This window comes from Leptidea sinapis, chromosome 10 (genome assembly GCF_905404315.1).
Source record: "Leptidea sinapis chromosome 10, ilLepSina1.1, whole genome shotgun sequence".
Taxonomy (NCBI): domain Eukaryota; kingdom Metazoa; phylum Arthropoda; class Insecta; order Lepidoptera; family Pieridae; genus Leptidea; species Leptidea sinapis.
Window position 1 is genome coordinate 7,496,643 of NC_066274.1, and position 22,301 is coordinate 7,518,943.

At 35.3% G+C, this 22,301-nt stretch overlaps 2 protein-coding genes across 2 annotated transcripts; one reads left to right on the forward strand and one right to left on the reverse strand.

Moving 5' to 3' along the window:
- Positions 1 to 199: 199 nt before the first annotated feature.
- LOC126966432 (sorting nexin-17) lies at positions 200 to 17,613 on the forward strand. Its single transcript, XM_050810472.1, has 8 exons — positions 200 to 373; positions 490 to 679; positions 768 to 1,122; positions 1,206 to 1,368; positions 4,084 to 4,308; positions 6,498 to 6,647; positions 7,580 to 7,726; positions 12,130 to 17,613. The coding sequence occupies exons 1-8, from the start codon at positions 314 to 316 to the stop codon at positions 12,274 to 12,276; spliced, it is 1,437 nt and encodes a 478-aa protein (XP_050666429.1). The 5' UTR covers positions 200 to 313; the 3' UTR covers positions 12,277 to 17,613.
- On the reverse strand, positions 17,602 to 20,991 carry LOC126966442 (cytochrome b-c1 complex subunit 7-like). The gene is made up of 3 exons (XM_050810482.1): positions 20,823 to 20,991; positions 20,699 to 20,746; positions 17,602 to 17,942 (listed from the first exon to the last, which is right to left on the reverse strand). The coding sequence occupies exons 1-3, from the start codon at positions 20,854 to 20,856 to the stop codon at positions 17,695 to 17,697; spliced, it is 330 nt and encodes a 109-aa protein (XP_050666439.1). The 5' UTR covers positions 20,857 to 20,991; the 3' UTR covers positions 17,602 to 17,694.
- Between the last annotated feature and the right edge of the window lie 1,310 nt (positions 20,992 to 22,301).

The window sequence follows — 22,301 nt, forward strand, 5'->3', positions numbered from 1 at the left end:
TTGAGATTGATATTTCTAAGCATGTTCCACCTAAAAAGCAAGTTTTTTTTGTAATCACTTATGTATACAGTTTTCACTTGTATGTGATAAAATGGTAAATGGTAATACCATTTACCAGTAGAATCAGTCTCATATCTGGTCCCCACTCTCCGACTAGTATATAGTGTAATAATATCTGTGGTAATCAGTCACTTGTGGGCACTGGGCGAGTTATTGTTTTTCTTTTCGTATTTACTATTTTTGTGTGGTGCATATCAGCGATTTATTACTATTGATGTGAAAGTTATGAATTATATATCAATCGGTATAAAAAATGCATTTTTCAATTCCTAATTTGCAACAGTTTCGGGACGACAACGGGGTAACATATACGGTAAGTGTGGATATTAGCTTAAGAATTAAAGTTGTATTCAGGCAATCTATGTATTATATACCTTCAATAAGTTCCAGCTTAATTAAAAATAATTACTAGTTTGTTTTTCTGTTTAGGGCTATAATATTCACATAGATGGATTTTTCCATTGCACGTCTCGATACAAACAGCTGCTTAGCTTACACGAACAACTGCAATCACAGTATCCATATTTAAAATTGCCTCAATTTCCACCTAAAAAGCTTTTCCTCACTAACTCACAATTAGAAGAGAGAAGGATACTCTTGGAAAAATATATACAATTAGGTATGTATTTACATCACCTTTGTTTTGTTCATTATTTTCATTTCCTTATTTGTTATTTAGAAATTATCAATCAAATACGTTGTTTCAGTTGGTCAAAATAGTGTATTGGCTAATTCTGGAATATTGATGACCTTTCTCTTATCTGCTCAGCAAGAAACCCACAATGTGAAGGTGCATGTTGTCGATATAGAGATATCATTAATGAATGGTTATAGAATACCACTGTCTGTGTCATCAACTGATACTTCAAATACAATCTTAGATATAGCATGTAATTATTTAAATTTACCAAAAGATATGATTAGGTATTTCTCATTGTTTTTATTTAACTGGAGTTGTGCAAGGGATGGACAACCCAGCTTGAAAAAACTAGAAGACTTTGAGTCCCCATACATATCTCAGAAATATGTTAGACCTGAAGACAAAATAGTGCTGAGAAAGAGGTAAACCATAAAATACCATAACAACCTCCTGTATATAATAATGAATTCATATTGAATGCAATTGAATTGTTATTGTTTTGTAGTTACTGGGACCCCCGCTATGATATGGAACTTTTACATGACAGAGTAGCGATAGACTTATTATACCTTCAAATAATAGAGGATATTGAATTAAGGTGGATAATTGTTGATTCTGAAACAAGAATTATTTTATCTGCATATGAAGCAAAGAAACAAAAGAGAGAGGTATGAAAAAAAACTGATTGTTATGATTAATATAATTTTTTAAATAAATTTTACAAAATGCTTTAAGTTTTTTCTAATATAAAATATTCTAAACATAAAATTTTTGTAAGGCATATTCTTTTACAGTACCAAATTATCTTGTATAAAGATTAACAGTTAAATAATAACAACTTAGTGTTTAACGGGAAATCTATTACTTTCACTGACTCTACAGGGCATGCCTGGCCTACAAATACATACCGCTCCAGTGGAGGGAGGTAAAAGTGGTATTTATCCCTAAGCCCGGCAAAAGTAGTCACTTTTGTCTACGATTTGGCGTAAGTATAGTTACCCCAAATCGTACAGGCCAATCAGTCTTACATCATTTTTGTTGAAGACTCTAGAGAGACTCTACGATAGGGATATTAGGGGAAATGCTCTCATACAAAAACCGCTACATGCCAATCAACACGTCTTTACTCAGGGCAGATCAACCGAATCTGCACTTTATTGTGTAACATCTCTTGTAATGAAAGGATTATCACATAAACAATCAACCTTAGGTGCTTTTATTGATATCGAAGCCGCTTTTGACAAAACCTCTTTCTCTAGCATAGGCCGAGCGCTAGCTGATCATGATGTAGATCCTACAATTGCCGGGTGGATAGACAGCATGTTGAGGCATAGGGTGATACGATTCACTGTGAACACTACTAGATTAGTACTAGATGTGTGGTGGCAACGGGCTGCCCACAAGGAGGGGTACTCTCGCCACTGCTCTGGCACTGGAACCTTGTAGTGGATGAACTCATCACAAGGCTAAACAAAAAGAAACTGTACATGGTGGGCTATGCTGACGACCTCACCATTTTAATTACAGGACCAGTTGAGAGTGTCTCATGTAGCCTCATGAGGTCAGCTTTTAAGATTCTTGAGGAATTGTGTGCGCAACACAAACTAACAGCTAATCCGTCAAAGACTAATTAATACTATTCACAAACAGACGCAGCCTTGGTAATCTTACATTACCAAAGCTGTTCAACACCGAACTAAGCCTTACTAAAGAAGTTAAATACCTAGGGGTCATACTCGATAGTAAGTTGCTTTGGAACAAACATCTCGAACATAAGCTGGAAAAAGCGTGCATCATCTTTTGGCAGTGCAGAAGACTCATCCATCTACTTATACTTAAACCCTGGGGTCTTGCTCCAAAGATAAGTAGATGGCTCTACACAGCAGTCATCAGACCAATTACCTCCTACGGAGCAATAGCTTGGTGGCCCAGGACAGAGCTTGTGACAGTACAAACCAAGCTGCAGCGTTTCCAGCGCCTGGCTTGCACAGCCATAACAGGATGCATGCGCACCACGCCTACTTCCGCCCTTGAAACTATTCTAGGGCTAACACCACCAGACATACACTTTCAACAAGAAGCGACAATGGCGACTCTATGTCTAAAGCTGTTGGGTGTATGGAAGAATGAAGACTGCCTAACAGATTATCTCTGGAATAGGGTAACAAAGGACTATCCACTCTGTGAGGCACCATGCGACAAGATACCTAAAACACATGCTTTTCATAAAAACTATCACATACAGCTATGTGAGAAAGATGCTGACCAGTCTGGTGTAAATGAATTAAGAATTTACACAGACGGCTCGAAAATGGCTACTGGAACTGGTGCTGGCATCTTCTCACAGGAACTGAACATACACACTTCCATACCCTTGGGTACACATAGCTCTATCTTCCAATGTGAGTGCGTAGCCATCAAGGAAGCCGCCAGCGCAATATTAAGAAGAAAAGTACATGGCCACAGAATCAGAATTATTTCTGATAGTATGGCGGTACTAACAGCGCTGAAGGGTACTACCACCTACAAATCAGCACTAATACACGAGTGTCACCAAACCCTTGAACAAGTTGCCTCTTATAACTCTGCAATGGATCAAGGGATATAGCGGTTCGTTGGGAAATGATGCAGCGGATGAGCTTGCAAGGCGGGCATCGGCAAATCTAGTGACTGGTCCACTGCCCTTCAGCCAAATGCGCTCATGGATACGCTCTCTCACCAACGACCTACACAACACCTGATGGATGAATGTCTCAAGCTGTAGACAGTCGAAGGAGGCGATACCTGCACTATCGTCCAAACTGACACGTAGACTTATCAGCCTCAACAGACATGACATCCGTATAATGGTGACCCTAATGGGTCACACATCACTAAACAAACAACTCTTCACAATCGGCGTAACGGACAGTCCTAAGTGCAGAGGCTGTCTGGCCGAAGACGAAACGGTCGCTCACGTAATCCTGGAATGTGCGGGGGTGGCCAACCAACGGGCAAAAACCTTAACCAATACGAGGTCGTCTGCGAACACCCCAGGAATGTTCTGAACTTCTGGAAGGAGCTGAGTTGGTTGGAGTAACTGGCCATTACTGCACGCAAAATGGACCCATGTTAGTGGTCTAATTGCGGAAACAGGACCCCTATACCATACCTTTCACTGAAATTCTTATACAATTTAAAATTAGTAGAATATTTTATTTATTTGTATTTAACAGGTTGTCTTTCAAGCTACTTATTTCAGTAATTTTGAAAGTTCTTACATATAGCTGTACTTTTATGGAATACACCATTAATTGTTTTTTGCAAAAAAATATTGATGAATGAAATTGATGATGCCAAGTACAATCAGTGGCCTTCATAGTATCATATCTGTCTTATTACAGTACATTGAAACAGCACAGAGGTTACAACACTATGGTCGAATACCAGCAGGAGAAGCGTTGACAGACTCTGTGAATATAGCTGAAGTGGGAAGTAATAATAGTGTCAGAGTAAGAGTATCATTAGCATCTAAGGAGCTTAGTTTAACAAGCATTATGCATCCAAACCATGAACAGAAATACAAAGTAACAAGGATGAAATGCTGGAGGATAACAACACTTCATAATGTAAGTACTTGTTTATTTCACAACTACCTTCAAAACTAAACTACCTGCTCAAAACTTTGTGTGTCATGCTCCTGAATGGGCACCGCTTGTGATGCCTAGTGAATCCTGTTATGGGGGCCTTTTGTGTATGTTGTGTTTTTTTTTATTGTAATAAGGGTAGAGAGGAGCACAAGGTTCAGTTAATTGATACATCCCGCCCATTACAATGCAGTGCTACTCAGGATTCTTCAAAACCCAAAAATTCTAATCTGTAGATCTATTATGCGTACCTATATGTGTTCAGACATCCACCTTCATGATAACCATACTCTTTGAGGTGAGTACATTTGATATCTTTCCGCAAACATTGTTTTAATATAACTAATGTAAAATTCTGAAACTTAATATTTTGATTGACAATTGCTTTCTTGCCACTTCTTCTAATTTAAAATCTCAAGTGGTGGTAAATGTAAAACCTGCATCTAAACCTGACATATCACATATAACATTTTGTTTGACATAGGGGAATAAATGTTTTAAAATAAAACTACAACATAACTATCTACTTTACATGCACAATATCTGTAAAATCCATAATGAGAAACTAGCACTTATGTTGATGATGTAATGTTTAAATGTGATAATGGCATCACAGAACGGCATTAACACATGGCCGTTATTTACTCATTTAAGTGAGACTTGATAGCACAATGCACAAATAACCAGTATTTGATTTTATCACTTTTATTTTAGCTTATGAAATTATATTCATACGATATTTGCATTTTAATCCAATAATTAATCATATTGAGACTTTGAAATTAGACTAATAAAAATGAAAAAGGAACATTAGCCCACCTATTCTGAGGCAGTCTCAGTCCCAGTATATATAACAGATATTCTAAAGAAGTTGAAAGACAAGAAAATTTAATTTATACAATTAAATATATACTCACATTAATTAATTCCGTGTTATTAATAAATAATTGAATAAAAATAATTTAATTATTATTATCACACATATCAATATAACATTGTTATTGAATATGGCTTTACTATGGGCTCAAACCTTTTGCCTGTCCGATGGACGAAAAAACCAGAAAAATTAACGAATGTCGCAGAACTCAGACTGAGAACTTTTATTTATTATATTATATTATTACAAAAGTAGTCATAAATAAACAAATACACTTGGAGATTTTCAGAAAATATTACTGAGCAGTTTGATGCAATTTTTTTAAACTATTAAATTATGACGGTAAAAAATTTTTTCAATTGACTTTTTTCTGCCGGACGTAAAGAAGTTTTATTTCAATAAAAAAAGTTCATGTCAAGCGTATAATATAGTATGTGCTAGTAAACAACTACTTTTTTTTTAGTTCAATAGAAATTTATAAGCATGTTTAATGTTTTTGTCGTAATTAAAAATCACATGCTTTCTAGAGGCGAAATATCAAACTTGAGCTAAGCAGTTTTATTTTTAATTAGTCTATGGTTGTAGGCATTTAGTAAGTATTGCATAATATGTAGATGAACATTGTTTTGTTATTCGGTAGATTTCTCGTGACAGGCATCGTCATGCCCGCTTAAATGCCTCTGCATGCTCGTGAACGGGTGCTACTCGTGGTGGATGGATGGTCTTGTTACCGGGAGGAGGGATGTGTCTTTTCTTGTTATTATTTGCTTTAAAGTTAAAGTTATTATATATTTTATATTATGAAATGCTCACATAATGCCTCTATTTATTTACGGTATGTGTGGATTGATGCATCTACTATACTCAATAACTCTTGTGTTTATATAAGTATTAATTTCCTTTTTTTTTCTTTTTTTGACTTACTCGTGTAAGCCTTTCAGTTTTTGACATTTGAGTATTTTTGTTGCGTCAATTTGCATATATTGTAATTGAAATGATTTGTAAAACAATTAAAATGTAAATCTTGACTTAAAAGAGTGGCAATGAGTTTCTTGCTACTTCTTCTCATTAGCTCAGCCCTTTACGAAGCAGCGGTAAATTCAATAAGAAAATATATCTTAATATTTTTCTTTTGTTGACATTCATAAGTGTCATTTCCAGACCTACATGAATAAAGTGTTTTTGAATTTGAATTTAGATACTATAGTAAATTAGATAAGTGCGTTAATGGCGATTTCCATTAAGCTTAATATAGAATAAATATAAATTTATTAATTTGAATGAATTCTTACAGACAGATCGACAACCCAACGGCCATGATTCTTTGCTGGAGGAACCTGTAAGGAATTTCGAGTTATCATTTGAATATCTTATTAGCAAGGGCAACCTTGCTTGGGTCACGCTCAAAACAGAACACGCCATATTCATAAGTGTTTGTTTACAAGTAAGAATAATTTATAACACATTGTATAATTTATATCTTCTGAATAATGATATACTGACTTCTTGTAAAATATTATATTATGTTTATGCATATCTTTGTTATGTCCAATATTTTCCAGCTAAATTAGCTTTATCTAACTGTAAATATTGATATTTCAATGACGCATAGAAGGTAGAAGTTGTGATAAAAAAATACCACCACGCCCAAAATGTAAGTTTGACTAACATTATTAATAGGGTCACAGTGATTCCAGAAAAAAAAATCTCTATTTATCTTGTACACACTGGAAATAATTGGAACACATTGATAATAATTGGAAACCCCGTCTGTGTTACTTATAAACACGAAGTTATTTCACATTTAAAACTTTTTGTCCCTATCTTACCTTTGTCACTACAGAATTATATGACAGGGAGAAGTAATAAAACTTGGAGTAACACTGCGTTTATTAGGCTATGGGATATGAGGTCGATAGTTTAGTAGATATTTTCGTATAGATATTTTCGGTTGGGTCGAGTTAGTAAGTCTTTTGTTGGGCGATGTATATGCTTCTACAATATGATCGCAGAAAATGTACAAAACAAATGTGTTACGAAATTTAAAAGAATTGTTAAAAAACGTTTGTGTGGGAAAGGTTATTATAGCATAAACGATTTTCTTAATGACACCACGGAATAAAGCGAATACCCTCAGGCTCTTTAATTATAAATGTTTATTGTACGATATTACATTGTAATCCATATTTTATATAAAAAAAAAACCGCTGAGTTTCTTGCGCCCATTCTTCTCAGGTCTGAGGCAGTCTCTTTTGAATGGGTGGTAGATTTTGACGTTCAATAAGTGATTTTAAATCCTATTTTGAATAAAAATATTTGAATTTGAATAGATTATATGCTATGTAGCTTTGATAATGATAAATATAAACCACTCAGTCGATAGTTGATGAGCTGATGCGCCAGAAAGTCGGCGAGGGTCCGACCTCAGTGCGACACAAGCGAGCCAACCTGACCTACCTACGAAGGGATGGTTCCAGTCAGCTTATCACCCCGTCTTCATCCAGCGACACACTTAGCTCACTGGTAAGTGATATCCGTTATACTGCGGTAGGTACATACATACGAGAGCGGCACTGAAAATTTCGGGAATCAAGGAAGTGACACAACATTACTATTAAAAAATGTATTTATTGCTTTTGAAGTATTCTCCGCGAAATTTGACACATTTTTCCATACGATGGAACCAATCATTGAAGCAAACATTCCATTCGGAAGTTGGGGATCTCCAAAATGGCCGTTTTGTAGGCGTCCACAGCTTCTTCAGGTGATGAAAATCTCTGACCACGCAATTTATTCTTTATTTAAGGGAAAGTATAGAAAACATTAGGGCTTAGGTTGGGGCTGTACGGCGGATGGTCTAATACTTCTATGTTTTCTTGCTCTAAAAACTCTTTTGTTCTGTGCGCGGTGTGAGAACTCGCATTGTCGTGATGGAGGATGATGCGGCGATTGCAGCTCTCTTTATGGAGTTCAGAAACGACCTGTGGCAAACAAATACTAGCATACTATTCTGCATTTACCGTTCTTGGTCTCTCAAGAGGAATAGTCGCATAATGGCCGGTTTTGGAGACAAACGTGGCCACCATTTTTTTTGCAACACTCCGTGAACGAACAATTTTTGTTGACTTTAACTCATTTTCGAATGCCCAAACTCGTGACTGGTTTTTTGTTTCGGGTTCGTACGCGTATATCCAGGATTCGTCACCTGATACGATGTTGTATACAGCATTTGAGGATCCTGCGTGGAATCTTTTGAGAGTTCTGACGCGAGTAACGCGAGCCGCTTTTTGCTCTTCACAGAGTAAATGCGGTATCCATCGGGAAAACAACTTTTTTACACCTAATTGTTCATGCAAGATTATTTGTATTTGACTCATGCCAATGTCTAAAGTTGCCTGAATTTCGCGGTATGTCACATGTCGATCTTCCTCAATCAGCTTACGCACAGCATCAACGTTTTCTTTGGTGACTGCAGTTTTTGGACGACCTTGACGGGGATCATCACTGAGCTTGACACGTCCACGTTGAAATTCAGCAAACCAGCGATAAATTGTGGTTTTGGATGGGGCTTCATCACCAAATGCAGAAATCATCCGGTCAATACACTGTTTTTGTGTTAAAACACCTCGAAAGTCATAATAAATCATCGCTCTAGAATTTTCTCGAGTCAATTCCATCAAGACCTTGTGACAAGACCGAGAATCTTTTTTAAATAAATAAATGGTATTCGATTTTTAAAACCATGGAGTTTTCAATTAAAAAGATTTTAATATGACAGGAACAGTGGAAATATTCCATTCCCGATACTTTTAGTGCAGCCTATGTATCTGCGTGAAGATTCGAACTAACTGTATGTTCGTTCGTTCACATCAGCTATTGGAGAAATAATAGTGCATTTGTACTGTTTCGGTTTTTAGGATGTGTATTACTGGCACATTTCCAACATTAGTATCAGACTGACGGGCGCAGTTTAGTCGATAAGAAAATTCAACTTTTGTTACAAAAACTTACAAAACTGTGTCAACATATTACTTTTCACGTTATTTACATTTTAGATGTTATTACCATTTGATAAAAAAAATATCTCTAAATAAATGGACTTGATCAGTTAAGTTTTTCGGCAGTTATCGTGACCACGCCGGTTTTCATACATACATTTGACAGCCGGACGTCCACGGCATAATTTTTTTAATTATTTTAAAAGGAATAATATGTCTTTTAAAAAGTGTCACAAGTGTTGAAACTAGTGTTTTTACATTACGTTTATATGTAAATATTGTTATGCAAGTGCGTAAGAAAATAAATAGAGACAAATTTAGTTCAAGTAATCGCTTGTTTTGCTAGTTGAAAGTAGAGCACAACCTCATTCGTTTCTGTTTTGGCATTAAGCACCTAACACGTGACATACCTAAATAGAAGTACCGATACGTAACGGAGCGAACCGGTACGGCCTCAGGCAGTGCTGGCAGGAGGGGGACGCCTTCTGCACCCCGTCGTTGCTCCGTCCATTGGCCGGGTTGACTCACTATTTGTATTTATTTACATTTTATACATAATATGATAATATTCTAGAAAAACAAATCTACACACTCGAAATAGTTTTCTGTAGAAATTAAAAAACAAAAGAAATTTGTGTTTGATCTTATCTCATGGTCATATTGTGCGTTGGATTTTAGTTATCCCATACCCAAAGGTAAATTAATAATTACAAACCCCTTCTTTGTTACTTATACGTGTTGTGGCATTAAACATCTTACACGTGACATGCCTAAATAGAGGTACCGATACGAAACCGAGCGAACCGGTACGGTCTAAGGCAGTGCGGGCAGGAGGGGGACGCCTCTCTCTTGCACCCTGTCGTTACTCCGTCCAGTGCAGTGGTCGAGTGGACTCACTACTTGTATTTATTTACATTTTACACATAATATGGTAATAATCAATTATTGCTCTTCATTCTACGGTCCTTTCAGTTCGATATGACACGCGTCTTCACTCACCTTGATGACTGGCAACATTCTCATGATTTAGCATGAGTTTAATAACAGACCCCTTTTCTTTCTACTCCAGAAAATTGGTAAATTCCAAGCGTTATCAGTGAGTGGTATTAGTAGCGTTATGGTAGTGGATCATCTGGTGTTAAGTGATTACCGCCGCCCACATTCTCTTGCAACACCAGAGGAATCACAGGAACGTAGCCGGCCTTTAAGGAAGGTGTACGCGCTTTTTTTTGAAGGTACCCATGTCGTATCGTTCCGAAACCACCGCACAAGGAAGTTCATTCCACAGCTTTGTAGTACGTGGAAGGAAGTTCCTTGAAAACCGCACTGTGGAGGACCGCCACACATCCAGATGGTGGGGATGATATCCTAACTTGTGGAGATACTGCAGTTTGTAGCGAAACTATCTGTTCTTATAATATTATGTACTCAATTGTTTTTCATCGTATTTTATTCAAATATGTGTTAATTTGGCGTTTAGAACTTGGCAAATAATGCAAATCACTGTGTCATTAGCAGCCTGCTTGGATGAATACAATAATTAATTCGTGTATTTTATAGCTACGTGCGTTATAATAGTTGCAAGGTTATTAAATTTTGCAATAAGTAGGTACTTATTTTAATTTATTATATTATGTCGTGTCGACAAAACCTGTTTTCTGTGTTTTAACCAAAACCTAGCTCGAAAGGTTTTTCGTTCATTCCTTTTGTTTCCCGATAAAACTTTTGCAATAAAAATATTGCAACGCTAATTTGCTAATTTCACCCTTTTATGTTATATATTATCTTCTGAGCAACAATGATATTATTAAAAAAAAACTACGTTTAAAAAAACAGACTTCAAAAACTGAAAAGTATCAAATAACTAAAAATTTACCTTTACTTTTAATATTAATAAAATACTATAATGTATTCAATTAAATTTGATACTTTTCAGTTTTTGATGTAAATTTTTTAAACATAGTTATATTTATTTATTACTTTTTAGTGTCAGTTAATTTTTATTGGACGAAATGGTGCATCGAACTAACGAAAAATTACGTAAATCGGATCATAAATCTCAGAGTAATCGGTGTACATACATAAAAAAAATACCGATCGAATTGATAACCTCCCCCATTTTGAAGTCGGTTAAAAACGATGTCTTTTTAAAAATTATTTAAAAAATTCCTATGGATTTTAATTAGATATGGAGGCATATATCAGAATAAGCTGAAACATTCTGAATTAATCAGGCACCATAATGGTTTGATTGTCAAATATCACAGGCCATACATCTGTACCAAGCTGTACCTATCCGATGGAGATAAGTCATATCGCGGGCCTTAATAGTATTTGCACTTGCATTATATCTACTGTATCAAAGCTTACGAGAGTGAACTGTTGCAATATTAATCAGAATAATCAATTTCAGGCTGAATAAATAATTATCATGTAGGTACTTACTCTGTATTATTTATATACTCAATAATTAAATATAATTACATCAATTGATTATATATTTTATTAAAACGAGCGCAAAAAAAGAATGCTGGGCCAGTTTCTTGCGCAGCTTTCTCTCGCTCCGTGCGCCGTTTCTTTCTGAAGCGGTACCACCGCTTTTGCTATCAAAAAGAATTCTAAAGGAATCAATTTTGAGAAAATAAATGCCTTTTATGATATTAATATAATTCTATCTAATAAAACATAGTACTTTCTTCTTGTATCATATCCTAGCAGAATTTTCGCAGCTAACGATTTTGAGAGTTCTAATAAAGCAAGAATAACTCGAAGCCAGTTTTAATTTTGTTTAAATATATATATTCCTATACGTACTTAGAGTACCTACATCTAGTTTTTAATAGTTGGTCATTAGAACTTTTTTCAAAATGTTGTCCAATTATCCGCCTGTTACCCTATTAGTATTAATATTAAAACATTGACTTTCAGAATGGCGATTCCTGCACTTCGGGAAGTTCCCGGGAGATATTTTCTGTTCAGAAACTGACTGAAAAATTTGCATCCGTCGCCTTCAAGTCGGGGAAAGATTGTGTCGAGAATAATGCCTTCGAGGCAATCGGAGATGAAGAATTGTAAAATACTCACCATTTTCCAAAGAGATAATGTCGCCAATATACAATATTCGCGTAGATATAGCCTTAAATTGTACATAAGTTCTATGTACATATGTATTAAATAGTTAGATTTTTTTTAAATTGAATATGGCTATGAAATTAATCTTCATTCCTTAATTTGTGGCGTTATTTAACATACCTAAACCTTCGTGTTATCTCCGGCCATAAACTTGCCATATTTATAGCGAATTTATTATATTTACCTATCTTGTACCTATATTTTATAAATAATTACTTACTCGAAATTTTCGTGGGATGTGAGCTATTTGTTGAGGTTCTAATGTGAATTTTATGTGTGTTTTATCAAGTACACAATATCCAAAAATATTGTTTTATAAATTAGATATACACAAATAAAATTTTATGAACGATGCGGGATTCGAACTCACGACCTCCGGCGTTCCGTGCCGGTGCTCTAACCAACTGAGCTAACCGTTCGAGTACCGCCTCGTTATAAAATTCTGTTTGCTTTGTTCAACTCTCAGGTTGTGGCTGGTCGCCGGAGGTCGTGGGTTCGAATCCCGCATCGTTCATAAAATTTTGTTTTTCAAATTTTATTTGTGTATTAATCCTAGAAGTGAGGGTTATCACTTTAAAAACATAACATATTGTTTAAATTAGATATATATTATAATGTAACTCATATAGTGGGCCTAGGTATAATACCTACATGATATAACATTATAGTTGAGGAAAACACATATGCTGATAGTACTACCAGTAGTGCTAATTCTAATTGTTCATGTTCACCACCTTGCTTTGCTTCCCCCTCCGTCCTGCTGTCGTAATCCTCAGTACTGAGGGTCGCGACCACCCTTCTGTATCACGTTTCTCTCGTATGATCGCTCTCCATCTCCTCTTGTCTGAATGAATTACCTATAATTATTTAAAATACTTTTTACAAAAATTATACAATTTTACTATCAATATTACTTCATACTTATATTATGACACCTTTACCTCGAATATGATCTTATATCAAATCAAAGTTATCCTTTTTGCTGCGTTAGGGAAATATTATTAGAGTGAACTTTTCGTTGCGTGCGCATACCGACATCCAAACGTTAGTTTTAAGCTATTGCATAGCTTCTATCGCGGGCCTTGAGCGTTGAGACCGAATCCAGAAATTCCGTAACGAAAATAACCTAACACTTACTAGATCTATATAGATATTTCACCACGGTCATTACAGTTGCCGAGGAACAGCGGTTATCACGTATGCTTTTTGTGCAGAAGGTCTCAGGTTCGAGCCTGTGATTTTTTTTAATTTCTTTATTTTTTTTTATCACGTTTTTTAATTTTTATCATTATGACAAGCATTTTTATTTAGTTTCACCCGTCCCGTTGTGTGTCTGTAATCAAATCTTGCAAGTTAAATTTTACTCACTTCCCGTTTGCTTTTTTTAAATTAATTTTATCAAAATAAAATGCTGCATAAATAAATAATTATAATTGCATAAGTTGACAAAAAATACTATGCAATAGCTTTACCGCGGCAGTCCCTGAGTGCCACACGTCTTTTTTATCGACCAAAGGAAAGTTTTGACAACTATTATTTGAATTGTCAAAGTCTGCCGCGGGCTTACCTTACCTACTCTAGGGATTTGATTGAAAAAAAAAATATGCGGTTAATAATATTTTCATTGGTTGTATTTAATACCATCTTTATAACAATATTGTTCTTTCTGCATACGTAAAATAGCAAAAAATTTAATGTAGGTACGTGAATACACACACACTTTTTGAATAACCATGTAGATTTTATTCAATTTAGAAAATACTATGTTATACCATAATTAATATTTATTTAAGTAATAATGGAAGCATGTAGCTACTTGTTTAGTATAGGAATAATACTAATAATCATTACCAGCCCTTAAGGCGACACTAAATGCCAGCGACCTTGAGCGATATGAGTTCACGACTGCCGGCCCGCCATCTATGTCACAAAGCCAATATTTTCAAATTTCTTGGGTGGAAAACAGTTTATATGCTTACAATCCTCGTTATTAACTAATAATCTGAATAAATGAACCTACACAAAAAAGTACAAGCTATAAGAATAACTTTTCTGAGAGAAGTACCAAAAAATGCGTCACGCCATGCCAAAAAACTTGTTTAACTTCAAAGAAAAGTGGAAGTTCAAAAAGGCTCGGCAGTGTTAACTATAACCAACAGCAAGCATTAGCAACCTACAAATAAGACTTAAGGATATGTGTAACAGGATTAAGTAGTGTTGATAGCTCGAAATACTATATTTTCACCACAAAACTTGTCTAAAAACACCATGTTTGCGTGTTTTCTACTTACTGTTCGCCTTAACTTAAAGACAAACGTTACACGCAGTTCGAACCTGTCTAAACTTTGGCAGACGGTGTGATTTATTGTGATTGTGCGTCTGACGACATAAACTGTAACAACTATACACTTACAATATACTACCGTATAGACAAACAAAAAATACGACAGAGATCATTCCAAAGGAAATAAAGCAAAATAGAATCGGTAAGCGAATCTATTGTTACTGTAACCGATTTTGATTGACAGGTCGGAAATAGTCAGCCACGCTAGGCATTATTTTGAATATAAAACCAGTAGCGAACAAAAATTATCCACGCACGCCACGCATTATCAGGCTGTCGCGTCGTCTATACGCAGGTATATTGAAAGTCTTTAGTAATAAGGATGGTCACGGTAAAATAAAAATTAAGTAGTCGATACCTACCTCTACGTGATACGTACCTAGGTAACTCTGCGACACGTTAGTAAATGATACATTTGATTGGATTTTTGAAGTGACGTCTCAAAATCCCCGCGGTGATTATGCAAACAGTCAGAAAAGTTCCATAATAACTTCTACTTGTAGAACTGTACTTCTCAAGATGATCGGATACTGAATTTACAATAGACCAGTGGTGATCTTTTTTAAGCAGTCTTTTTAACTAGATAAAATTTTCCTGTTGCCAGATAAAACCCCAAACAGGTAATTTTTTGGAATGCATATTTATTTATATCACTTTTGTAAGTTATCTTCATAAAATAATTATTGAATGTATGTCCATATTATATTTAATATATTAGATCCATTATTTGTACACAGCTGGTGCCAAGGCATTGCATATGCCTGCATAAATTACGTTATGCTGCAATTTTGAAAGCTGCAACTAAAAATATTTCTTCCAAATCTATAGATTTGTAAGTTCAAGTAGTCATTCAAACAGGGTACTGTGTTGTAGGTACCTATAGAGATAATTTAGATCAAATAATAACCATGTAATATTTAGATGTGATAAGACTGCTTTTACTTCTATCGCAAGACTTCGTTTCATATTTTATAACTTACGAACAAGCTATATTTCAGCATAATTTTATATGCTATGGCTATGTCAATTTGTGTGGTCTCAAAGTTTGTAGATAAATGTTTACAAAAAAAAAATGTACAAGAATTTAATATTTGAACTGAAGAACTTTTTGAATGATAGAGATTCATCTACGGGTGTAATAAATTTAATATATTATTTGAATCATAATTTATCGAAAATTTATTAAATTAGGCGTTACTTTGCAAATGATTTAAGTTTTCTTGAGTGTTAATTCCGCCAATATTTGTTTCTAAACAATTCGACACGTGTTTCGCCTCTACACGAGGCATCCTCAGGACGTGTTGTCTCGCCAAAATCTGGCAATGAGCTGTAAGCCGCTCTTTTATACCCTCGTCCCATGAAATGACGCGCTGTGATTGGTCGGCTGTTGTGACGTATTACCCCCGGAAGAGATACGTAACAAAGGTGATGGGACTAAATTTGTTTACATTGTTGAATGAACACACTTCCGGCTCATTTGATTCAGTCTCGTGCCAGATTTTGGCGAGACAACACGTCCTGAGGATGCCTCGTGTAGAGGCGAAACACGTGTCGAATTGTGTAGAAACAAATATTGGCGGAATTTACACTAAAGAAAACTTAAATCATTTGTATCATAATTTTTTAAATAAATTAGCTATACATGACTAATATACACGGTGGCCGAGTTGACGTCCAAAGCTAAAATTTGAAAGCCTCATGGTGATGAGTATCCGAATCACCCCTATGTATGTTCTACGATTTTGCGTAGTTTAGGAGATAATAATTTTTTTCACCTAATTGTAGTTTAACACTTCTTTCAAATTTTTTTGAACAGTTTTAGTTAATTTTATTGTTGATAATTATTAACTACTGTTGCAATAACCACATACGAAACTATCAATAGTTTAGACAATGCGGAACTAGTTTAGAATTGAGTCGTAAGTTCAAGATAACTGCTCCAGCTAAATTCATGAAAATGTTCAAGGTATAAAAAAAAATGGGGAGCCTATGGCTTCTATTTTTAAAAACTTTCCAGAACATTGGCCAATAAAATGAGCCAAATTCTAATTTAAGCTTTGGACGTCAACTTCTCGGCCACCCAGTATATATTGTAGTCATATGAAATGTACATTAACAACCTGATTATGTGAAGTCACTTATTGCTAGATGATCTTGCATATAAAATGTAAGTGCAATGTAATGTGCTCACTTTGCTGTTTGTTTAAAAATCATATTAATTTGCTTACTAGTCTCGACTTACTTTGCCGGATATATTATGTGTTAATACCAGAGACTTACAATATACTAGTGGATAGGATACACACAGCATGACAAGAGAAAAGGAAAGCTTATCTATTCTCATTGTACCCAATTTATATTGATAAGTCTTACACATTTGGCCACAATTGGAATTAGGTCCTTCATATTTTAAATAATGCACACCTTGACAAATCAAAATTTCCAAACATATTATTGGGATGTCAGTGATAATCTATGCTATTATATTCTAACCCCCTTATTCATAATAGTCTGCTTACTTAAAGCATTGCTAATTCTCACCCTGTCTTCTTCTATGGACCTAAGTCAGAATGAGAAAAAAAAATCTTAAGGGCTGTTTAAGTTAGCAGACCATTATGAATAAGGGGGTAAGTGTATGGAAAATACATTCCCGGATCAAACTAGACATTCTCTTTAATACCAGTAGTCGGAAAGCAATGTTTAACATGAGTCTCACAAACATCTTGGCTGACATAAATTGCATCAGCATGCATAAAAATAAAAAATAAATATCAATACTATATTTTATTGAGGGGACCATACAATGGCATCATTATGTTATTTATATTACCATATTCTATTATAATAATATAATTGTAATAAGTTTAATCACATTTACTGTGTTATTTTTTATGTTTTACAATGATTTAAATATAAACTACCTATTTGAAAATGAACAGTTGTTTTATTGACAAATAAAAGTGCACATAGTTTTAACTATTTTAAAATAAATAAACTAATTATTCTATGATATAATTTTAATATTCTTTCTCCCAATTCTCACGTTCTGCCCGTTCCTTCTTTACTTGTTTAACAATAGGTGTAAGATATAGTTTATCTTCTTCAAATTTTGTCCATTCTTCTTTAGGTAGTATAGTTTTTTGTAAAGATAATTGGATAGCCCGAATTAAACGGAAATTACGTTCATCAACTACATGGTCAGGAAGGCGACGTAGAGCTTCTTTAACATCTTCATTTTCATACAGCAAGTCATCACGGACTAGACCTGTACACATTAAAGTAAATATTTTTACACACAGATTTAAAAAAATAATAATATTGAAATATCAATAAAATTAAACAATTGGTCAAATTTTACATAAGAAAAATTATGATATAAACTGATCACTGATTTAAGTTTTAGCTTCATTCATGTTGCGATTATTGGGGTTAGGGACCTGTATACTCTCTGGCTCCGCGTAGATTTAGAGGACCGCATCTATGCACATGTCTACAGGTCCCATAGTGGTAACACAGAAACCGATCATCTCATACACAAGTAAGGATATCATCCCCACCATCTGCTGACGACCTCGCCATTCTAATAACAGAACCAGTCGAGAGTGTCTTGTGTAGCCTCATGAGATCTGCTTTTAAGGTTCTTGAGGAATGGTGCGCGCAACACAAACTAACAGCTAATCCGTCAAAGACTAGTTAATACTATTCACAAACAAACACAGCCTTGGTAATCTTACATTACCAAAGCTGTTCAACACCGAACTAAGCCTTATTAAAGAAGTTAAATACCTAAGGGTCATACTCGATAGTAAGTTGCTTTGGAACAAACATCTTGAACATAGCTGGAAAAAGCGTGCTTATACTTAAAACCTGGGGTCTTGCTCCAAAGATAAGTAGATGGCTCTACACAGCAGTCATCAGACCAATTATCTCCTACGGAGCAATAGCTTGGTGGCCCAGGATAGAGCTTGTGACAGTACAAACCAAGCTGCAGCGTTTCCAGCGGCTAGCTTGTACAGCCATAACAGGATGCATGCGCTCCACGCCTACTTCCGCCCTTGAAACTATTCTAGGGCTAACACCACTCGACATACACTTTCAACAAGAAGCGACAATGGCGACTCTACGTCTAAAGCTGTTGGGTGTATGGAAGAATGAAGACTGCCTAACAGATAATCTCTGGAATAGGGTAACAAAGGACTATCCACTCTGTGAGGCAATATGCGACAAGATACCTAAAACACATGCTTTTCATAAAAACTATCACATACAGCTATGTGAGAAAGATGCTGACCAGTCTGGTGTAAATGAATTAAGAATTTACACAGACGGCTCGAAAATGGCTACTGGAACTGGTGCTGGCATCTTCTCACAGGAACTGAACATACACACTTCCTTACCCTTGGGCACACACAGCTCTATCTTCCAATGTGAGTGCGTAACCATCAAGGAAGCCGCCAGCGCAATATTAAGAAGAAAAGTACATGGCCACAGAATCAGAATTATTTCTGATAGTATGGGGGTACTAACAGCGCTGAAGGGTACTACCACCTACAAATCAGCACTAATACACGAGTGTCACCAAACCCCTGAACAAGTTGCCTCTTATAACCTCTTATAACTCTGCAATGGATCAAGGGATATAGCGGTTCGTTGGGAAATGATGCAGCGGATGAGCTTGCAAGGCGTGACTGGTCCATTGCCACTTCTGCCACTGCCCTTCAGCCAAATGCGCTTCATGGATACGCTCTCTCACCAACGACCTACACAACACCCGATGGATGAATGTCTCAAGCTGTAGACAGTCGAAGGTGGCGATACCTGCACTATCGCCCAAACTGACACGTAGACTTATCACCGGACATGACATCCGTATAATGGTGGGCACCCTAACGGGTCACACATCACTAAACAAACACCTTTTCACAATCGGCGTAACGGACAGTCCTAAGTGCAGAGGTTGTCTGACCGAAGACGAAACGGTCGCTCACGTAATCCTGGAATGTGCGGGGGTAGCCAACCAATGGGCAAAAACCTTAACCAATATGAGGTCGCTCCAAGAAGTCTGTGAACACTCCAGGAATGATCTGAACTTCTGGAAGGAGCTGGCCTGGTTAGAGTAACTGGCCATTACTGCACGCAAAATGGACCCATGCTAGTGGTTTAATTGCGGAAACAGGAGCCCCTATACCATACCATACCCCACCATCTGGATGTGTGGCAGTCCTCCTCAGTGCGGTTTTCAAGGAGCTTTCTTCCACATACTACAAAGCTGTGGAATAAGCTTCCTTGTGCGGTGTTTCCGGGATGATATGACATGGGAACCTTCAAAAATAGCGCGTACTCCTTTCTTAAAGGCCGGCAACGCTCCTGTGATTCCTCTGGTGTTGCAAGATATTGTGGGTGGCAGTGATCACTTAACACCAGGTGACCCGTACGCTCATTTGTCCTCCTATTCCATAAAATAAAAAAAATACATAATAATTATGGAACTCTCACACATATTTTAACACATTTGTGTATACAACTGGAATGATCAATACAGAAAATATATTTCATGTTTCAAAAGAAAGTAAATGGTGGCACCCAAAAGGTGGTATTTACTTTAAAATTTCATTTAATATACAAGAGATTCAAATGGGATAACAAGAGTTTAAAAATCATTTACACTGATCCAGCGCATTCTGTATAAACTAGAAAAATAAATAACTTATACTGAAGTTATTTTGTTGAATTATATATTCCAGAATCTTGTTGAATATTTTGGAATATATTTCTTATTGTAAAATTTTTAAATCAACAGAATGATATAGGACTAAGGTTAAGTTCCATGAATAATACTGTTTATTTAAATATTACTTTCATTAGTTTCTAATTCTCACATTAATGTATCATCATTAAAAAAGTGAATTTGAACAAAATCATTATCACCTAACGATATGTAAGCTTCCTATACTGTTATATAATGTGACTGCAAAGGATAACATACTTTTTATATAAAATTAAGAAATAATGTATTATTACCGTATTTGTTAAATCCGGAGAGGTTGTAACACCATTTCTTCAAACTGTCTGAAAAATTATGTAATCATGTTATAAATTAAAAATTGCACCACATTAAAGAATTATTTTTAACTTATATACGTACTGTTATACAGAACTCTAGTAGTTCTAAGGGCCATAATTTACAAAATAGTGTTACACTGTTTTGAGAAAACAGACCACAGAATTTAAAATCCAAATCTGAAAACACAGTGTGATGAATATCGAACGCTATTTTCCCAAACCAAGTGAAAGATCGAAAATTCAGAGCTAAAGTGACAAATGACAACTTTTGCTTTTTTGTTCAATTTGAGGATTGGCAAGCCTAGTTTTCATAAGGCTTTCATGTTTTTCTCTGTGGTACCTAGGATGAAGTATGTACTTGGATGCGTAATTTATTTTAATTCATTGTTCACCATACTAAGAAAAATAGTGATTTTTTGTATATTATTACTGAGTGGAAATCACAAAACATAACGTAAGAATGATATAAGTTTAAATATTTTTGCTTTGTAAAAATATAGAAATAATAAGAGCAACTGTGCTACAGCTGTTGCTCCTATTATTGAACAATAAATACCAGCAAATGTTGAAACTAAAGCAGTACTGAGGGCCAGTAAAGAGTTCGTGGTAGGCCCGCTGGTATGCCTTTTTGTTTCACTTCTCTTATCTTTGTGAAATTGGAAAAAGTTTTGATCAGCTTTGTATGTCAGCTAGTAAAGCTTTTAAGATGACTACCTATTCTTTGTGGCTCTAGACTATTAACACGCGATAAAAAACTCCACAATAATGAGAATAATCAGTAAAAATATTGCTTATCACCATAATAAATATTATTATTAAAAAAAAACTATAGTAACTTCAAGTTATCAATCTTGGCGCAAAGCCATAATTTTTATTAGTTAATAGTTATACTTTACTGTTCATTAATTTTTCCGGGTTGTAGGATTGTTTGTCCCTTTTGAGTAAATGAGCATGACATATCCAGTTGCCGCGATGGAATTTATTAGTTATACTTTTCTATCACCCGAAATAACTGTTAGAAATGCATTTGATATGTTGTTATTATTCTGTGGCTTTATGCGTCATTGTCACTGTCATTTATCTTGTCACATATATATACGTAATGTACGGTAGTCGGCGTATTATTATTTATTATCGATAAGAATGGCATCCTTGGTTAATTAAAATAAAATAAAGTTCTTTATTTCCAAATTAATATAGATATTGTTATATTATAAATGTGTATTATTTTATCAATAACATTGGTAAGTTTCATTTTCATGGCAATAAATGAGCACGAGAACATGATCCAATAAATCCAAAATAATATCAGGCTTCATAGCCTACCCATAACAGTGTCGTAGCTAACACAATACGAAACGACCTAGGCTATAATATACTATGACCTCAATTATATGCCACTGTACCTATCAACCTAACTACACAACACTCGAATAACATAAAAATCAGACACTTAAAGCAATATCAAGGCAATATAGGAGTAGATTAGATTTTCTTATCTTCGGTTTCTTTATATATTCATCTCGCAATGGTATGCTGCAAGGTTACTGTAAAAACAATC